The sequence below is a fragment of the Chelonia mydas genome, chromosome 10, assembly GCF_015237465.2.
Source record: "Chelonia mydas isolate rCheMyd1 chromosome 10, rCheMyd1.pri.v2, whole genome shotgun sequence".
Classification (NCBI taxonomy): domain Eukaryota; kingdom Metazoa; phylum Chordata; order Testudines; family Cheloniidae; genus Chelonia; species Chelonia mydas.
The window spans coordinates 65631264-65649326 of NC_051250.2; the positions used below are offsets into that span (position 1 = coordinate 65631264).

General features: G+C 40.3%; 1 protein-coding gene across 2 annotated transcripts in view; it reads right to left on the reverse strand.

Annotated features, from left to right (window-relative positions):
* HOMER2 (homer scaffold protein 2) overlaps positions 1–18063 on the reverse strand; it is a 106516-nt gene that overhangs the window by 12018 nt on the left and 76435 nt on the right. For both annotated transcript variants that reach the window (XM_043524454.1, XM_037910710.2), the window contains exons 4-7: positions 12939–13031; positions 8352–8491; positions 4473–4629; positions 1426–1536 (exon numbers count right to left, since the gene is read on the reverse strand). In XM_043524454.1, coding sequence (XP_043380389.1) covers positions 1426–1536; positions 4473–4629; positions 8352–8491; positions 12939–13031 — 501 coding nt within the window. The remainder of the gene's footprint in view (positions 1–1425; positions 1537–4472; positions 4630–8351; positions 8492–12938; positions 13032–18063) is intronic.

Genomic DNA, 18063 nt, shown 5'->3' on the forward strand with positions numbered 1-18063 from the left:
CCCCAAGGTACAAACTATTTTACCCTTTGCCCTTGGACTTTCGCTGCCACCACCAAACGTCTAACACTGGTATTATTATTATTATTATTAGGAAGGAGTTCGTTTGGAAACGTCTTCCCCCCCAAAATCCTCCCAAATCTTACCCCCTTTTTTCTGGGGAAGGTTTGATAAAAATCCTCACCAATTTGCATAGGTGACCACAGACCCAAACCCTTGGATCTTAAGAACAATGAAAAAAGCATTCAGTTTCTTAAAAGCAGAAGTAAAAAAAAAATCACCTCTGTAAAATCAGGATGGTAAATACCTTACAGGGTAATTAGATTCAAAACATAGAGAATCCCTCTAGGCAAAACCTTAAGTTACAAAAAGACACAAAAAACAGGAATATCCATTCCATTCAGTACAGCTTATTTTCTCAGCCATTTAAACCAACAGAATCTAACGCATATCTAGCTAGTTTACTTACTAAGTTCTAAGACTCCATTCCTGTTCTGTCCCAGGCAAAAGCATCACACAGACAGACCCAGACCCTTTGTTTCTCCCCCCTCCAGCTTTGAAAGTATCTTGTCTCCTCATTGGTCATTGTGGTCAGGTGCCAGCGAGGTTATCCTAGCTTCTTAACCCTTTACAGGTGAAAGGGTTTTTCCTCTGGCCAGGAGGGATTTTAAAGGTGTTTACCCTTCCCTTTATATTTATGATACCTCTAAACTAAGATGAGAGATTTAGGAATTCTGAATGAAACTGTCAGTAACATCCTCTAATTTTAATCTCCATCTTGGACTTAATTCTTAAAATCAGAAGGTATGGGTGACAAAATGGTAAAATATAAGACTCCACTGAAAGAGAGCCTCCCCTGTTTTAACAAAGATACTAAACTCTCTTGTAAGGGATGTCTTTTTACTGACAAACACCCGAAAGTCAACAGCTCCCCTCCTCCCATATGGTAAAGCGATTGGAGTAGGGGACTGAGAACAGTGATTCCGAGATTCTATTCTCAACTCACTTGCTGTGTGACTTTGGGCAAGGCAATTAACCTCTCCAGCTCATTTCACCCATCTGTAAAATGAAGGTACTATTACTTACCTGTCTCAGCAGGTGTTATGCTGTTTAACCAATTAATGGTTTTAAGGGGCACTGAGATCCTCAGAAGTGTAAAGTATAATTTTTGTTAACAATTGTCAAACTCAAATGCCAAATCAGATTAAAAATTCAGAACCTACAGTGTTGTAAACGAGTGATTAGGGGACACGACTGACCTAGGAGGTCTAAAGAGTCTTACATCAGCTAGAAAGAGCAGTAACTTTAAACGCTGGACTCCCTTTGACTGTGGTGACACATTGTATGTGTTGCTTTGTGTAGTCAAAAGCAGATGGGCCCACTCTGACTTTAAAGAATTTGTGCCATTTCTAAATTTATTTTACTTACTAGTTCTTTGTCTTGAAGTTCTGATTCCAGTTCCTGGAGGCGCCTGTTCAGCTGTGCATTTCTTTCCTTCTCTTTATTTATTTCATTGCATTGTTCCTCCAGCTCTTCAATCTTTAACAAAAGATCATAGCAAACTCCAATTCTCTGCAAATCTAGGGGCAGATCCTCAGTTGGTGTAAACTGTCCCAGCTCCACTGGAATCAATGGAGGTACGACAATTCACATGAGCTAGGATCTGCCCCCCTAGAATATACCAGTTAGTACAACAGTTCAAAGTTACCACTGTTATATTTAAAATTAAGAACAACAAAGTAACCCAATTACACACACTCTAGGGAGCCTCATAGGGTGCATTTATTGTATCTCACGTAATGCCTTATGTAATTACACAGGACTGTGCAAAGCACTGGAATGTCATAATTAGTAATGAAGAGCAACGGATGGGCATAAATTTGCACTTCCATTTTTATGCAAGTATGAGCCAGTAATCTATGGGTTTTTTCAAATATGGTATGAGGAAGTAAGCTCTCTAGAGTTCCCAACATCATCTCCTCAAGACCTGTCTATTATTCCAGGAGGAATAAGAGGGCTGGATACAGCATTAAAACTTAGCCAGAAGGATTAGTACAGTGTGACAGATGGTGCTTTGTTCTCTCACACAGGAAATGAGCTTGCTGATTCCACACTTCTTCTAGCCATCTCTGGACTCAGATCTTGTGTGCTGCACTGCTCCTAGGCCACCAGGCTCTCTCATTAACATATTTTTAATTCTCAGCGTTGGGTTACTCTGGGACTGTACTTGGCATCATTTTAAGGTAGATCAATGTGCAAAACTGTCTAACTCAATTAACACAGGAGAGAGAATTTCCCCGCACCCCATGCTTGGTGCAGCACCAATGCCTATTGAGAAACCTACTTGAGAGAAGAAACAGAGAAGAATCTCTCTCTCTGCAGGAAGATCAATGACACCATATGCAGACAGTTGGGCTATATGAACCACAGAAAGCATCTGACAATTGGGCTATAGGTACCTTAACCACTGCGCCAGAATTAGGAAGCATTTTGTGAACCTGCTCATTTTTGACTACACTTAGAGAGAAGTGGCACGTTTGCACCTGGTCATGTTAATGAAAGGAACTTTTTCCTATGTAACATTACACAAAAGCAAATGTTGAGTAAATAATTTTTGTTGCATGATATGCTATTTAACTGTAATCTACTATTTTGATCAGCTATTTCTCCCTTATACATAAAAGAAACCTTCACTGCTAGCCTTAACAATGAACTATTAACTCTTTGCTCTAGGAACCTGATTTATCTAACAACCTAATATTACCTTGATGCTAACAATTAGTTTCAGGCAATCTTGACACCCAGCCTGGGTTAAGTGGTAGTCTAAATACAGTGAAAGCTTGTTGTGAAGCACTGATTTGCTCTATTGGAATTATCTCCACATTCTGACAGTGACATCCTCAAACTGCACACAAACAGATATAAAATCTCCATCTTGCAAAGACAGAGTGAATTCCAATAGGCATTTTAGTGCCCTGACAGACAGGTAAATCAGGTTACATCTGCCTATCAATGGCACTCCCACCAGCTATGACATTCTTCACCTGGAGCCAAGTGGCATGCTAAAAGGAATGAAAGTCATACCTACCCCTGAAAACAATCGAAAATCAAAAATCACTTGCAATCTGCTCTGTACATTGAATGCCCCAGTGATCTGTATAAGTGAAGGGCAAAAACAGCAGCAACAACAGGACCCAGCTTTTTGAAAAGTAACTTAAGATCAATAGGCTGAAATTATCACTACAAGCAGTATTCACAGAAACTGAATTCCCACTGTATTCAGCAGACTTGTACTAGTGCGTGGGCCAATAACAAGCTTTTGATAGATAGCACCATATTATTTTAGAGATAGTACAAGCTACTATTCTAAGCTAGGGTTTTTAAAAATCTAAATTTACATCTCCCGAGTGTTCTCTCTTGTGGTTCACATTCAATCCCTGTACTACAGTGCTGTGAAATTACACGCTCAGTAAGGAAGGGAAAAAGGCTTTTGGCAACAATCTCCAACAGGCTTATGGAGTTGAAATACGCTGCTTTGAAGCTGGTGGGCCTGATTCGCAGCCTGGCTCCTCCTCCTCCCTTTTTGTGCTTACAGTATTGTGGGTACAACTCATGTCATCACTTAGCTGTCTGATTTTGAGATTTAATTAGCATTATTGAATGGTTTAAACAGGCCACCTTACTACAATGAGTGAGCACAAGGCATCAATATGCTATAGCTAAATAACTTATGAGAAGAGTACACTATGGTAATTGTCTTCATTGCAGTTCTCTTTCTTCTCATCCTACCCAACAGCACGGACAGACAGTATTATAGCTCCACCAACCAGGGAGCATGGACTCCTGGGTGATATGTAAATTGGCTCCCAGTTCTTTGCCTCCTGCATCCTGGAAGCAAGGAGAAGTAGCCATCTCCATCTCCTCTACTCCATTCTTCCTCTCTTTTTGCTTTCTAGCACAAGGAAAGAAGACAAAGCAGCAGAGTAGACAGAGAAAAAGAACATGAGTACAAAAGAGATGCCACTGCTGTCTCTGTTCTGCCTAGGCTGAGAGAAGAGGAACATCAGAAAAGGTTTAGAAAGAACTATATTATGGATTTTTAAGCTTAATTAATAATATTACAATAAACATATATTTCAAAATGATCATTCAAAGAGTTTGGGTCTGGATTTTATAACCGGTGGGAATCTGAACTTTGTTTTTTGCTTCTGACCCTTGGTGCTGCTGCTGCTGACTGCCCTCCTCCACTTTGTTCAGTGCTTGGCTGCAGACTCCTCAGTAGCTTCTGGTGAGTATTTGGACAACCTAGTACTGCTGGTTATGTTTGTAAATATCATACAGCCTGGGCTGTTTGTGAGGACATTGGCTTGGGGCAAGGAAAGAGAAATAGGAGAGGAGTCTCCAAGCCAGGGTTCTCTGGCATTTCAACTGGTGCTCTAGGGTTCATTTTATTCTATCCAACCCACTCATGTTACCTTGTTCCTGAGTTGATCATTCTCTTCCTTACATTCTGAAAACTGTTTTTTCCAGTGTTCTACACTGGCAGCAGATTCTTGGAGTGCAGAAGTCAGCCTGGCATTGCTCTCCCTCAGAGTCTGCAGTTCTGTTTCCCATTTCTTTACATTGGAAGAACTGAAAACAACAGACTAGAGTTAGAGTCACTAATGCTTTAGTTCCATTTATTACTCTGTGAGAACACCTGATTGCAATGGTGGGTGGCAAGCTGAATTAGATACAGTATTCTAGTGCAATGACCACTGCACATTGACCCTCTGTCACAGAGAATATCAGACCTACTCAAGTGTATGTGATTACTTATCTCTAATGAACAGCCCACAGACAATACAAGTCCTAGAGCTACTACATCTAGCATAATAGATGCTCTGTTAATTCAAGTAGGAGGAGCTTGTGCTTTTGATGTGAGGTTTAGTTTAGATGTGTGGTGTCTGCTGTTTGCAGTCATGAATTTTTACAGCATTCTTTACTTCCTGTCCTGTACTGAAGTGTAGCTGTGAATAGTTAAACAGTGGCTGCATTTCAGGTGGTACCAGCACATAGTGTACATATCAGTTTATAAAGCATGTTGGGATCTTTCAGGATGAAAGATAATACTATAGTATTTTATATAGTAAGCCAAGAAAAATATATATACTCTGTAGGTAAAATACACTTTCACTTCTTTTCTTTGATTTTAAATATCTATATAGCTTTAAAAATATTACTGTTGAAGAACTAAACATCCTAGGACCTTCCAAGCTCCTGAAGTAAAGGGTGAGTGATGTGCCCTTTTAAAGAGGTGAGGGACAATGGATGGAGAAAACTGAAAGCTTCTAGTATCTGAGTTACTAGCCTGTAGAAGTGACTACAGCCAGTAGGAATAAAAAAATTATCCTATTAAAAATTAAAAGGAGGGTTGATGTACTTCACCTGTCGGGAATGGTCTAGATCAGGGGTCAGCAACCTGCAGCATGCGTGCCAAAGGCGGCACGCTAGCTGATTTTTAGTGGCACTCTGCTGTCAGCCGGGGTCCCGGCTGCCGGCCCCACTCAGCCCGCTGCCAGCCTGGATGGACGGAACCCTGGGCCGGCAGCAGGCTGAGCAGGGTGGGACTCCGGCTGGCAGAGGCCAGCGGACGGAACCCCAGACTGGCAGCGCAGGCTGAGTGGCTCTGGGGTTCTGTCTGCCAGCCCCTGCCAGCCGGGGTCCTGGCCACCGGCCCAGGTCAGCCTGCTGCGGGCCCAGGGTTCCGTCCACCCAGGCCGGCAGCGGGCTGAGCGAGGCTGGTCGCTGGGACCCCAGACCGGCAGCACGGGCGGCAGACGGAGCCCCAGACTGGCAGTGGGCTGAGCCACTCATCCCACTGCCGGTCTGGGGTTCCGTCTGCCGCCCACACTGCAGGTCTGCGGTTCTGTCCGCTGGCTCCTGCTAGCCAGGGTCCTGGCTGCCAGCACCGCTCAACCCGCTGCCAGTCTGGGGTTCTGTCGGGGGGCCCCTGTAAATGTAAAATTTATTATTGGCACGCGAAACCTTAATTTAATGAAAACTTGGCACACCACTTCTCAAAGGTTGCTGACCCATGGTCTAGATAATACTTAGTCCTGCCATGAGTGCCGGGGACTGGACTAGATGACCTCTCAAGGTCCCTTTCAGTCCTATGATTCTACGATTCATACTGTATGCAACCTTTGAATTGCTTATCTCTGGGGTCAGCAACCTTGGGCACGTGGCCCATCAGGGTAATCCATTGCTGGGCCGCGAGACATTGTGTTTACTTTGACCGTCTGCAGACACAGCCCCCCGCAGCTCCCAGTGGCCATGGTTAACCGTTCCCACACAATGGGAGCTGCAGGAAGTGGCGGCCAGCACACCAATGGGAGTTGTGGAGGGGTGGGGGGTGCCTGCAGATGGTCAACGTAAACAAAATGTCTCGCGGCCCACAAGCAGATTACCCTGATGGGCCGCGTGCCGAAGGTTGCTGATCCCTGGCTTATTGTATCATATGGCTTAAAAAAAAAAAAAAACTTTAAAAAGCAACAAGTGACCCTGATATTTTTTTCCTTTTTCACTCATGGGCATATTCATATGCTAGAGGCAGATGTGGCAAATAAGTTCCAAGAAGAGAATTATGGCATATTAATGTCACTGCTTAGAACATTCCAACTTTTTATTTTACTATGGCTACAAATTACCATGATTTGCCTTTTCAAATAATTTATTAAATCAAATGATACAAAATGTGATTTCAAGGCACATAGGGCACATTTTTAAAGTGGTGCTCAAAGTTTTTTAGAAAGCTACGTAAAGTTAAAAAATTAATGAAAAAAATTTATGATGAACTAATAATTATCTTTTGTGATTTTACATACCCTCACCTGTTTTCACAGCTAAAGTACATCCACTGAAACCGAAGAGAAGAGAAAATTGGCTTCACACAATATCAGCAGTAATTTCTCCCCTTTGGCCTAAATGTTATCTGCATTCTTAAACCCACATGTCGATGGTTGGCAATGTGAGCTGGTATCACTAGCTAAAAGAGTTTACCTCATCATGCACCAAATCAGAAAGAAATGAAATGGTAAATCTCCCAATTTGACAAACGTAGTACCTACTAAAGTCAGCTAATTCAATCATCTAATATGTGGTTTTAAATTGATGCAATAACATTTGAATAATTTCTGCTAATACTATTAACCTAGATATTGTAAGCTATGACTATTTAATATTCAGTGGTCTAAATTTTGTAAGCAAACCTTTGATGATTTATTAATGTAAATGAAAAATATATACATTTTAAACCTTTAAAGAGCAGACATTTTAGCAGTATATCAAAACGCCTCTCAATCTGTCAGCAATTTAAAGTTCACACGTGAAACAAAGCTTTTTTTTAGGAACACAAGTAAATTAGAAATTCATGAAGAGGTTTGAGAGCCACACGCAGTTCACTCTGGTATGTGTATGCCCCTGTGATGGGGCACCTACCCCACACTGGGCTCTAAAGGGTTAATAGAGCCCTAGGGAGGTTGCACAGGAGGCAGCCAATCAGAGAAGGGCTGAAGGGAACAGCGAATCAGGGCCAAGCAGGCCCATATAGAAAGGGAGCTACAGGGCAGAGGAGGGCAGTTCTCTGCTGGGAGCCCAGGGAGGAAGGACTGTGTCTCTGTAGGGCTGAGAAACAGCACTCTGGACAGAGCAGTGCTACTTGCAGGGACCAGAGCAGCGAGAGTCATCTCCTGGCTGGCTGCTGGGGTTTTCAGGCTGAGGCCCTGAGGCAAGGGCAAAGAGGATGCTTGGGCCACAAGGAAGTGGCCAGACAATTCACTAAAGTAGCCACTAAGGGAAGTGGTAGAACAACGGACTGCAGGTCCCCGGAGGGCTGTGTCGCTGAAGAGGACACCGCGGTCCTTGGAGAGACGTAGGTCCTAGAGCAGGAGCAACGGCGGTGAGGCACCACCCGAAAAGGGCACTCTAACATGCAGACCTAATTCCCATGACAGCCAGCAGGAGGTGCCAGAGTGGTGAGTGAACCCTGTTACAAGTCCCTTATTGCTATAGAAACAACACATGACTATATGTGCTGTGCTAAAATAGGACACATTTTTATTTCCCTTTACAATAATGTGGGTAATAGGCAGGCAATAACACAGATCCTATTACCACTTTTTTTGATCGCCTTACCATTTTTTATGTAAGCTGTTCCTGTATCTACCTTGGTATTTGCCTTTTAACATGTATAGTAATTATTAGGTCAGATAGCGGTTTCCTTATTGAACCATCCCTGGATATGTATACGTAACCACTCCCAAAGAGTCACTCCACAGGCAGTCAGTGCAATTTAGATATTACAAGAGATTCACCTTTGGGCTAGAGCAATTTTCAGTTTGTCATTCTCACTTTTCAGATGTGCATCAGCAGAGCCACCATGAGATGCCTTCTCATCATCTGTTCCATTTATGCTGGATGCCCGAGTAGAAGATGGTGTTTCACGTCCAGATTCCTGTAGCACAATCCACAGATTAGTGTTAACATAAAATCATGGAAATGTAGGGCTGGAAGGGACCTCAAGAGTTTATCAAGTCCAGGCCCCTGTGCTGAGACAGGACCACTTAAACATAGACCATCCCTCACAGGTGTTTGTCCAACCTGTTCTTAAAAATCTGCAATGAGAGGGATTCCACAATCTCCTGGAAGCCTATTCCAGAGCTTAACTATCCTTATAGTTAGAAAGTTTGTCCTAGTAATTAACCTAAGTCTCCCTCGCTGCAGAGGAAGCCCATTACTTCTTGACCTGCCTTTTGTGGACATGGAAAACAATTGATCTCTGAGTCTATCCTCTTTATAACAGCCCTTAACATATCTGAAGACTCAACAGACCCCTCTTCAAGCTTCTTTTCCAAGAGTAAGCATGCCCAGTGTGACCAAAAAACCTCTTGGTGCCTACTGGCAGAGGGTACACGGATGTTTATAGAGTTTTACCAGGATCCCCTGTGGCAGATGTATGTATATTCAATTTACCAGAAGGTGGCATGTGAGAGAGATACCACGGACCAAGAGCCCACTGGTCATTATAATAACTGTGAAATGTATGTATGCATAATGTTTAAGGAATTGCATATCGGTACTGAAAATTTTCATCGTAAGGTATGTGAGTTAAGGCACATCACCAGAAGGTGATAAAACAAGCTTCTGTCATGTAGGAGGGAAAAAAGACGCTTCTCTCTCTCTCTGGCTGGTCATGTGTCTATTCTGTATCGTCCGCTTTGCAGTGGAGGCCTATTTGCATTACTGAGCCTGATGCTAAGCAGAAGATTGCAGATTCAACAAGAGAGGAAAGCTGCAGGAAAACACAAAAAAGCAAGAGGGTATCCCGTTTACAAGTAAAGACAGTGGATGTTTGGGGCATAACTGGAGGTACTGAGATACATTCCAGATCCTTCACCAAGGAAAAAAAACTGTCAGTATGTTCTGCCTTGTGAAAGGAGGGTCATGGCCAACCTGGCTGGAAAATACTGCAAAGACTTTGGATGAGCTAAATTTAATTAGAACAATATCTTGGTAGTTAAATCTAGGATTTAAAATGCATGTTATGATTTTATTTTACAGGTAACCATTTGTTTCCAATATTTTACTTGCTACTTCTCAAATCTCTATACTTCATTAAGTAAATTCTTACTAGTATTCACTGTAAACGTTATCTAACTGTTGTGTGTCAAATGGAGTGGTGACCTGAAGGGAAGCTAGTAAGCTGGTGTGGACTGCTTTATTGGGAGCAGCAAATCTGTGAATATTGTGTGTAGTGGACCAGTGGCTGGTCACTCCAGGGGGACTCTGAGAGCTTGAGTCTTAGAGTGTGCCTAACCCTAAGAGAGAGAGAGCAGGGCCTGTGTTGCCCATGGCCCCTGGAGTTGGGGAGCTGACTCCAGCATGCACAGACAAGCCTGCCTCACACTAAGGGCAGGTAGTAATAAGGAACTTTGCAATCCTGGGAACCCCCGGGGAACTGTGTCTTACAGCTTTTTTTAAAGTTTTCCTCATACATCAGGCTTTCTAACCCATTTATTATTTTTGTTACTCTCCTCTGGACTTGCTCCAATTTATCCACATCCTTCCTGAAGTGTGGTGCCCAGAACAGCACACAGTCCTCCAGCTGTGGCCTCACCAGTATCGAGTAGAGTGGGACAATTACCTCCCAGGTCTAACAAATGACACTCCTGTTAATGCACCCTAGAATGAAACTGGCCTTTTTTGTAACTGCATCACAGTGTTGACTTGTATTCAATTTGTGACCTACTGTAACCCCCAGAATCCTTTTTAGCCGCACTACCACCTAGCCAGTTATTCCCTATTTTGAAGTTGTGCATTTAATTTTTCCTTCCTAACTGTAGTACTTGGCACTCCTCTTTACTGAATTTCATCTTGTTGATTTTAGACAAATTCTTCAATTTGTCAAGGTCATTTTCAATTCTAATCCTGTCCTCCAAAGAGCTTGCAACCCCTCTCAGCTTGATGTCATCTGAAAGTTTTAGAAGCATACTCTCCACTCCATTAGCCACGTAACTAATGAAAATACTGAACAGTACCCGATCCAGTGGGAACCCACTAGAAATGCCCTACCAGTTTGACAGCAAACCACTGATAACTACCTCTGAGTACAGTCTTTCAACCAGCTGTGCACCCACTAATTTGATCTAGCTCACATTTCCCTAGTTTGCTTATGAGAATGTCAAAAACCTTACTGAAATCAAGATATATAACATCTACTTCTTTCCCCTATCCACTAGGCCAGTCACCCTGTCAAAGAAGGAAATCAGATGGTTTGGCATGATTAGTTCTTGACAAATCCATGCTGGCTATTCCTTATAACCCTATTATCCCTCTAGGTACTTACAAACTGATTGTTTCATAATTGGTTCCAGTATCTTTCCAGGTATCGAAGCTAGGCTGACTGGTCTATAATCACCCCTCCCCCCCAGCATCTTTGTTCCCCTTTTAAAACATATGCCTACTTCCCTACCCCCCCTCAAAAAAAACTCACTGAAAGGAAGTAAGCATTTACTTTTGTGACATAACATACTAGGTATGTGACACAAAATGCAATGGCAGATTACCTGGCATGGCCTATTTGAGGTAATGCTGTTGTCTGGGATGCCACTGTTTGTGGCCCAGACAAAGTAGTAAAAAAGTTTCTCTTCTTGTCAATCAAAATGAAGTCCTATCTTTATCTTCACATTGACTTTATCGGTACAAGTAAATACAGGTATCATAAGAGGTCATATTATATACCATGTCGTGTTATATATTTGCACTAAGCAAGAACATTTCTGATTCCCTTTAAGTAATGACAGATAGCTCCTTACCTGAGCCTAGTGATTCCCCCAGTGTGCACCAGTAGCCACTGGGACTGGTGAATAGTGACCCTGACATCTGTGCTATTTGTAACCTTGTCCCATGTCAAGTCAGTGAGACCAGGAAATAAAGACCAGTCTCTTATCAGCTCTCACATGCATCACATCTTTATGGCATACTAGACTATACACAGATTGTAACAGTAGATGTAATATCTAAAGAAGAACATTTAAAACACAGAACAGTAATAAAAAAAACTATCACAATGAAGTGCCCTGGGGGCAAAAGGCAGGCTCTTTTCAAAGAGAAAAAATACAATTTACAAAGTTTGCAAAATTTTCCAGAAGACTATTTTAAAATCAGTTTAAGCTACTGGAGCAAAGAAATACTACTGGAAGTTGTGAAGTACCAAAAAAAAAAAAAAAAAAAAAGACACTTTCCTACTCCCAAGAGATTAACATCACACACTTTTTAGCAGTGGTCAATTAACTTCCTTTGCTTTACATTAGACTCAATGGCCACAATTTTTTTTTTTTAAAAAGCATCTAATGTCAGGCTTCTAAGTCTGGTTTAGGGATCTAAACAAGGGGATTGATTTTCAGAAGAAATGAACACTAAGCAGTCTCACTGATGTCATAAAGGCTCTTCTGATTGTGTAGTTGAAGTAATCACTAAATAGAAGTTATTCTAATTTTCCTCCAAAGCAACACTTTTATGCAAAACACAATGAATGAGTTCCCATTAAACAAGGATTAATTCTTAGCTAGCTGTAGACTTCATGCAATTATAATGAATTATTGTAAGGGACTGTGACAAAGCTTGTGATAAAACTTGATTTCATCATATTCTAACAAAAACAATTAACACTGGGTATAGTGGCATCTTTCTAAACTAAACTGTCCCAGACAGGTGTACTCCATGGACATACGTTATAAACTCCCTTTCCATCAGTCACCGTGAGTAATGGATGGTAAAGCCTCACCTGCAGACAAACTATAATCACCCAACATCTATGGATCACCCAACTTGGACAATGAAATACATGAGAACTCAAATTACGCTAGCTATGTGACATTGTATAAACTGATCTCTAACACAGCCCCAACCACACAAAAAAATGGGTTAGGCAACTGGCATAAGCAAGTGTTACAACAGATTCCATTTATTTATTGCTGAAATACTGCAGTGAGGCAAAAAGAAAAGGAGGACTTGTGGCACCTTAGAGACTAACAAATTTATTTGAGCATAAGCTTTCGTGAGCTAACTTCATCGGATGCATTCAGGCAAAGTCCCCAGGGGCCACCACAATGAAGAACTATATCAAAGAATATATGGATGACCTTGTTATTTTTTCAGTAACTTCCTGAAAAGACTATTATATGTAAGTGAGAAAGAGAAGGAGAGCGAGCACACAAGAAAAAGAATATTCCTCCAGCAATGTTAAAGACCAATAGTTAACACTGATATTTAACCATTTTCTTTGTTGACACTTTAAACTAGCTGCCAGAAGCAGATATATTCCACTGCTGAATCTAGTCTCAAATAATTTTTCCTGCATATGTGTGTGTGTGTACATATATTACAGATAAGTGACTTACCTGGGAATGATTGCTTGAGGTCTCAATTTTCTCTTGAGATCTGTCTCTTGCTAGTTTGGCAGCTTCTTTTACTTCCTGGAATTTCTCCGCAAACTGCCAAATGCATGAAAGATATTTATTAAAATCATTTAGGACACATTAACTGTTCAGAATAGAATCTTTATATGGTTTCTTTGTAGTCCGCAAACACCCATGACCATACAATCGCTTATGGCAATTTTTAAATTTTAGATATGAAACATTAAGTGTGTGCTTGATTTGAATTAAAAACAGATTCCCTTGGAAGGGATGGTAGTAACTCTGTTTTGAAAGCAAGGCAATATCTCCATAGTTTCTTTAGAAATTACTAATAATTATTTATTGCTGAAGAAAGAAAAAGTCTGGGGGGAAAAGTGAACGTGATTTAAAAATAAAATGTTCATCTATTAAAGTTTGAGGATAAAAGAGGTAGGTTTAGATTAACGGTTATCAAATGTCTTTTGTTCTGAAGGGAAAGGCAACTGAAGGAAAGAATATAAATGAGCTCGTGAGACCTTTGAGGGATTGAGGACAGGGTGTCATGAAGGAGCAGGAAGGTGAAATTAAGGTAACCCTCCACCCCAAAAATAAAGCAGGAATGTGGGAGAAGATGGCCTCTCTCTTAAAAGTCTTGTTATCTTATAGCTGTTAAAAATAAAGATATTAGACAATGTTTGAAGACTGAAAAGCTTTAGCTGTTTCTGTTCACATAAAATGTTCATTCAAATCACCAGGGAAAAAATGCAGTAAAGCTTCTATAGTTAAATCTAAAGATGGGATTTTCAAAACCAAGTTCCAGTAGGCTTTGTGCTTATGAATTACCTTGGTGCTTTTGAAAGGCCCAGCCTAAGGCCGTGAAAATTGAAGGCCTCATTCTGCTGTTCTGGTCTTATATGCAAACCCCAATCATTATAATCAAACCCCAATCATTTGATTTTGTGGATCCTACCCCCAAAACACAGGTTCAAGGGGTGGGCAAGGGAGGCATCTAAATAAAAAGTATTCAGTATGAGGGTGGATGTCTGTAACACTTTGAATGAGTCTTTCACTTCTACCAAAGGCAGTTCAAACGTACATGAATTTATTGTGGAGAAATTTCCAATATTGGAAAGGGAAGACAACATGAAACTTGCTCAACAGTCAGCCATATTTCCTTCCAGACAGGTATATTCCCTTCCCTAAATAGCATCCAACATGTAGAAGCCACATTTTATTGCTTCAGTGTAGCTCATTCCCCCTCCTTCCAATATTGATTTTTTTAAAAAATCATCTGAATAGATCAATTTATTAAGCACCTCTCCACTGAAACAATTGGGCATGGCAGAATGATGGTTGAGAATATATATAATTAAAAACAATAAATAAATAGAACACAACACAACAAACATTCAAATGTGATAAAAACTACACTTACACTAAAATCCAGGAACAGAAGGGAGAACTACATCCGAGAAAGGGACAAGGGAAGAGTTAGCGGGGGTGGGAGGGAAGGGTTGTCACAATAACAATATATCTTGAAAAGAAAGATGTTTACAGATGTTGTTCAAAGGAGGGGAGGGATGGACTGAGATGGATTATAAAGAGGGAGTACCAAAGGGAAATCTCAGTCATCTGTTAAGTACAATGGTGAAATCCCTAAAAAGTGGGTGTCAAAACAAAAGCGCCCCTCAGGAAGAAGGTCAAAAGATGCTCAAATATAGCCTTAGACTACACCACTAATAAAACCACATGATTCAACTCTTCAAAATTATATTGAGTCTATCCAAAGCCATTACACTGGTTAACACTCGGCACTTATCACACATTCCATCCAAAGATCTCAAAGTCCTTGCATACATTCATGAATTCAGTCACACAACACAGGTAAGTAAGTACTGTCATCACCTCAAATTTACAAGCATGGTAGCTGAGGCAGAGAGAGAGATGACTTGTTCAAGACCACATAGTGATTTGATACATGCTTCAGCAGCTGACACATTTACTATGGGGTTCTTACACCTTTCTCAGGTAGTGCCCATTGTCAGAGACAGGATTACCCTGAACAACATTCTATTATGTATATACACATTCGATTATATATATATATATATATATATATATATATATATATACACACACACACACACACGCAGATTGCTGCTAGAACATTGCAAGATCATTAGTTTTATCGATTACCATAATTCAGCTCTTATGCATGCCAAATTTCAGCCCTAAATGTAAAACTCTGAGAACGTTAGTAACCACAGACCCTTTTTAGAACAGAACCAAGTAGGTGGCCAGAACTACAGGTGTTGCTTTGTATGCCATCTATAATAAGAAACCTAGATAAAACTATATCAGTAGATAACATATTATATAATACACACACACACACACACACACACACAGAGGAAATTAACATTAAACATATGTCATCACAGGATTCCGTTGGATGGGCATGCATGTGCTTAAAGCCAAGGGGAATTTTAGATATAATATAGAGAGGGTTGCGAATATGATCTGTGAAGGTACATATGAAAACTCTGAACTCCAGAGTCCAGTCACCTTCAGCTGGAGTTGCATATGAAAAGTGTTTACTATTTGAAGGAATGTACAGGTAGTATATATGTGATTCCACTATATCTGGAGACCTATAAAACGCACTGAATACAACTGCACTATATTTTGTCCTTGAGTCATGAAACCCTGACCTTTCTAGGTAAAATACATTTTATGTTGCAACTGTTGTTACCAAAACATCTATAACAAGCAGATTATTTCTAGCATATTGTGTCAAAAATAAGCTCCAAACTTGGGTATCTTTAAGTCAGCATAGAGTATATATTAATGTTATATTGAGTCACTCTCTTACAATAAATCTTATGTATCAAAATTCCCATGAGTCTAAGTGCACTAGAAAAAAGATGAAAAACTGGAAAAAAGTAATCTTTCAAATTTGATTTCTGAAACTATCCTCATAATGGACACAGATGACCGCTCTGAAAAATAATGTGCGCTGTGAAGAGAACATTTTCCACCGTTCCATATAAAAAATTATATATTCTTTAACATATAACCAACAATGATCTCAATGATCAACAATGATCTGTTGTGTGATTTTAGTCAAAGCTAAAGTTTACTAATACATTTTATTTAAATAAATGTGCTTCTAGCAGCAAAGACCAACAAAGGAATTCTCCACCAACTTAAAGGGACATCTTCACTTTAAAAACAGTCACATTTCTGAATTATTTTTACCCACTATTGTGGCTAGCGTTAAAGATTATTGTAACTGAAATTATAATGAAAAGTATTCTCTATTTGTTCAGTTTGTTACTTTATGCACTGAATGCTAACAAATGCATAAACAGTTTTGATGTTTCCTCTTTAGAAATGTCTTTTTTTCTGCCTAATTTACACCTGTTGGATTCCACTAAACAATCTCTGCTTTTCACTGTTTGATAGGTGCACTTAGCTCTTGTGAGAAATGAAAGACTAACACCTGACTGTTCTTCTAACTGTGTAGCCACTGTAGTGGCAGACTAAAAGTCTGCACCATTTCCAGTGCCAATTGCTAATCAGCAACAGACAAGACATTTCTGAGGGAGGTTACAGAGTGTCTATGGAACTTTTGTGGCATTGGTAATGTATTTAAACCAATCCACCGTTGGCTGCAGAATCACAGGGATCCTATTTTCTGAGAATTGTTAATATATTATGCCCCCTGACCACAGCCCATTGGTATTAAAACCTGTATGTCACTTCTGTGATCTAGACAGGCCATGAGTCATTAAACCAGCATAACCGCTGGTTGCTTTTAATGTGTACTTTGTAATTAAAATGGCTAATTGTAAGTTTAGTAAGATCCTACTAAATATATTTTTAAAAATAAAGAAATGTAAGCAGAGAGTGATATTTTCTTGAGGGTGGAGGTATATTTAGTTATTTAAAGTCTTTCAAAAAGTAGCCTTATTCCTCATCCTCACTCTTCTTTTCCCCTACTTCCACTGCTCTGGCTATTTCAAACAAACTCTTTTGGGCTGACAAACCTACCCAAATTAGCAAAGGAAGGGAGAAAGGGGAGGAGGTAGAAGGAAGGGAAAACAGCAACTAATCATTGCTGCAGGTTTGAAAGTACATTTCAGAGCCAGCCCCAGCTTCTGCAGCCAGTTATGAATTATATATGACATCTCACAGCAGTCCAGTAAACTGTGGGCACAGGCTGTATTAAAGGAAGGATTTGTTGCTACCAAATCTTGACAAGTGTTTTTGGTCTTGAGAAGGTGTATCATACAAATGCTATATTTGGTTATGAATCTCCCCTGCTGATATTTAATGAGGAATTGAAAGTGCTAATACGTGTCACATAATATGAATTATTTGAAAGTAACTTGAATCTTCAGATAGTTATTCACAGAAATATATATTTTAGTAGATCTTACATTTTACATGTTTAGGTTTTACATTTCTGGTGTTATGTTTTATTCCTCCTAAGCATAAGTTGCGCCAGTGCCAGAGCTATAAAACAGCTGCTATCCCCACCCCCCAACCAGTCTCATTTATATTTAATTGCCAGCTCATTTTGCAGGAAGCTCTTGGAAACTAGGCTGCATGAAATTTGCCATTTATGTTTTATGAATGAGTTAAGATAATGGCCCACAATTAATGACTGGCTCATTCTGGCCATTCTCTTTGATATACCAGTTCAGGCATGCCATGTCACATCTCTGTCATCAAATGGATTGGCAGAGAAGTTAGGAGAAACAGCAAAGCATTCAATTAAAAAAAGCTGTGGTGGGCAGAAGAAACACACATCACTATGGTTCTTTATGGAGATCACCATCTTAGAAACTACCAAAAACCTATTGCCAATAAGCTCCTTAGGCAAACAATTAACCCCGAAGTAGTTACAAGAGAGCTGTATATCAGGAATTGGGAACTGAAGCAGCCCTACAATAAGAACAACAAAGTTATGCAGATGGCAAGAATATCAGATTCCAAACAAAGTAGCTGATAATTTACACAAAAGCAACAGCTACACTATCCACCCCAAACTCATACGATCTAATCCATGCCTGAAAGCCTGTCTTACAGGAGGAACGAAAGATGGCTAAACAAAAGCAGAGGA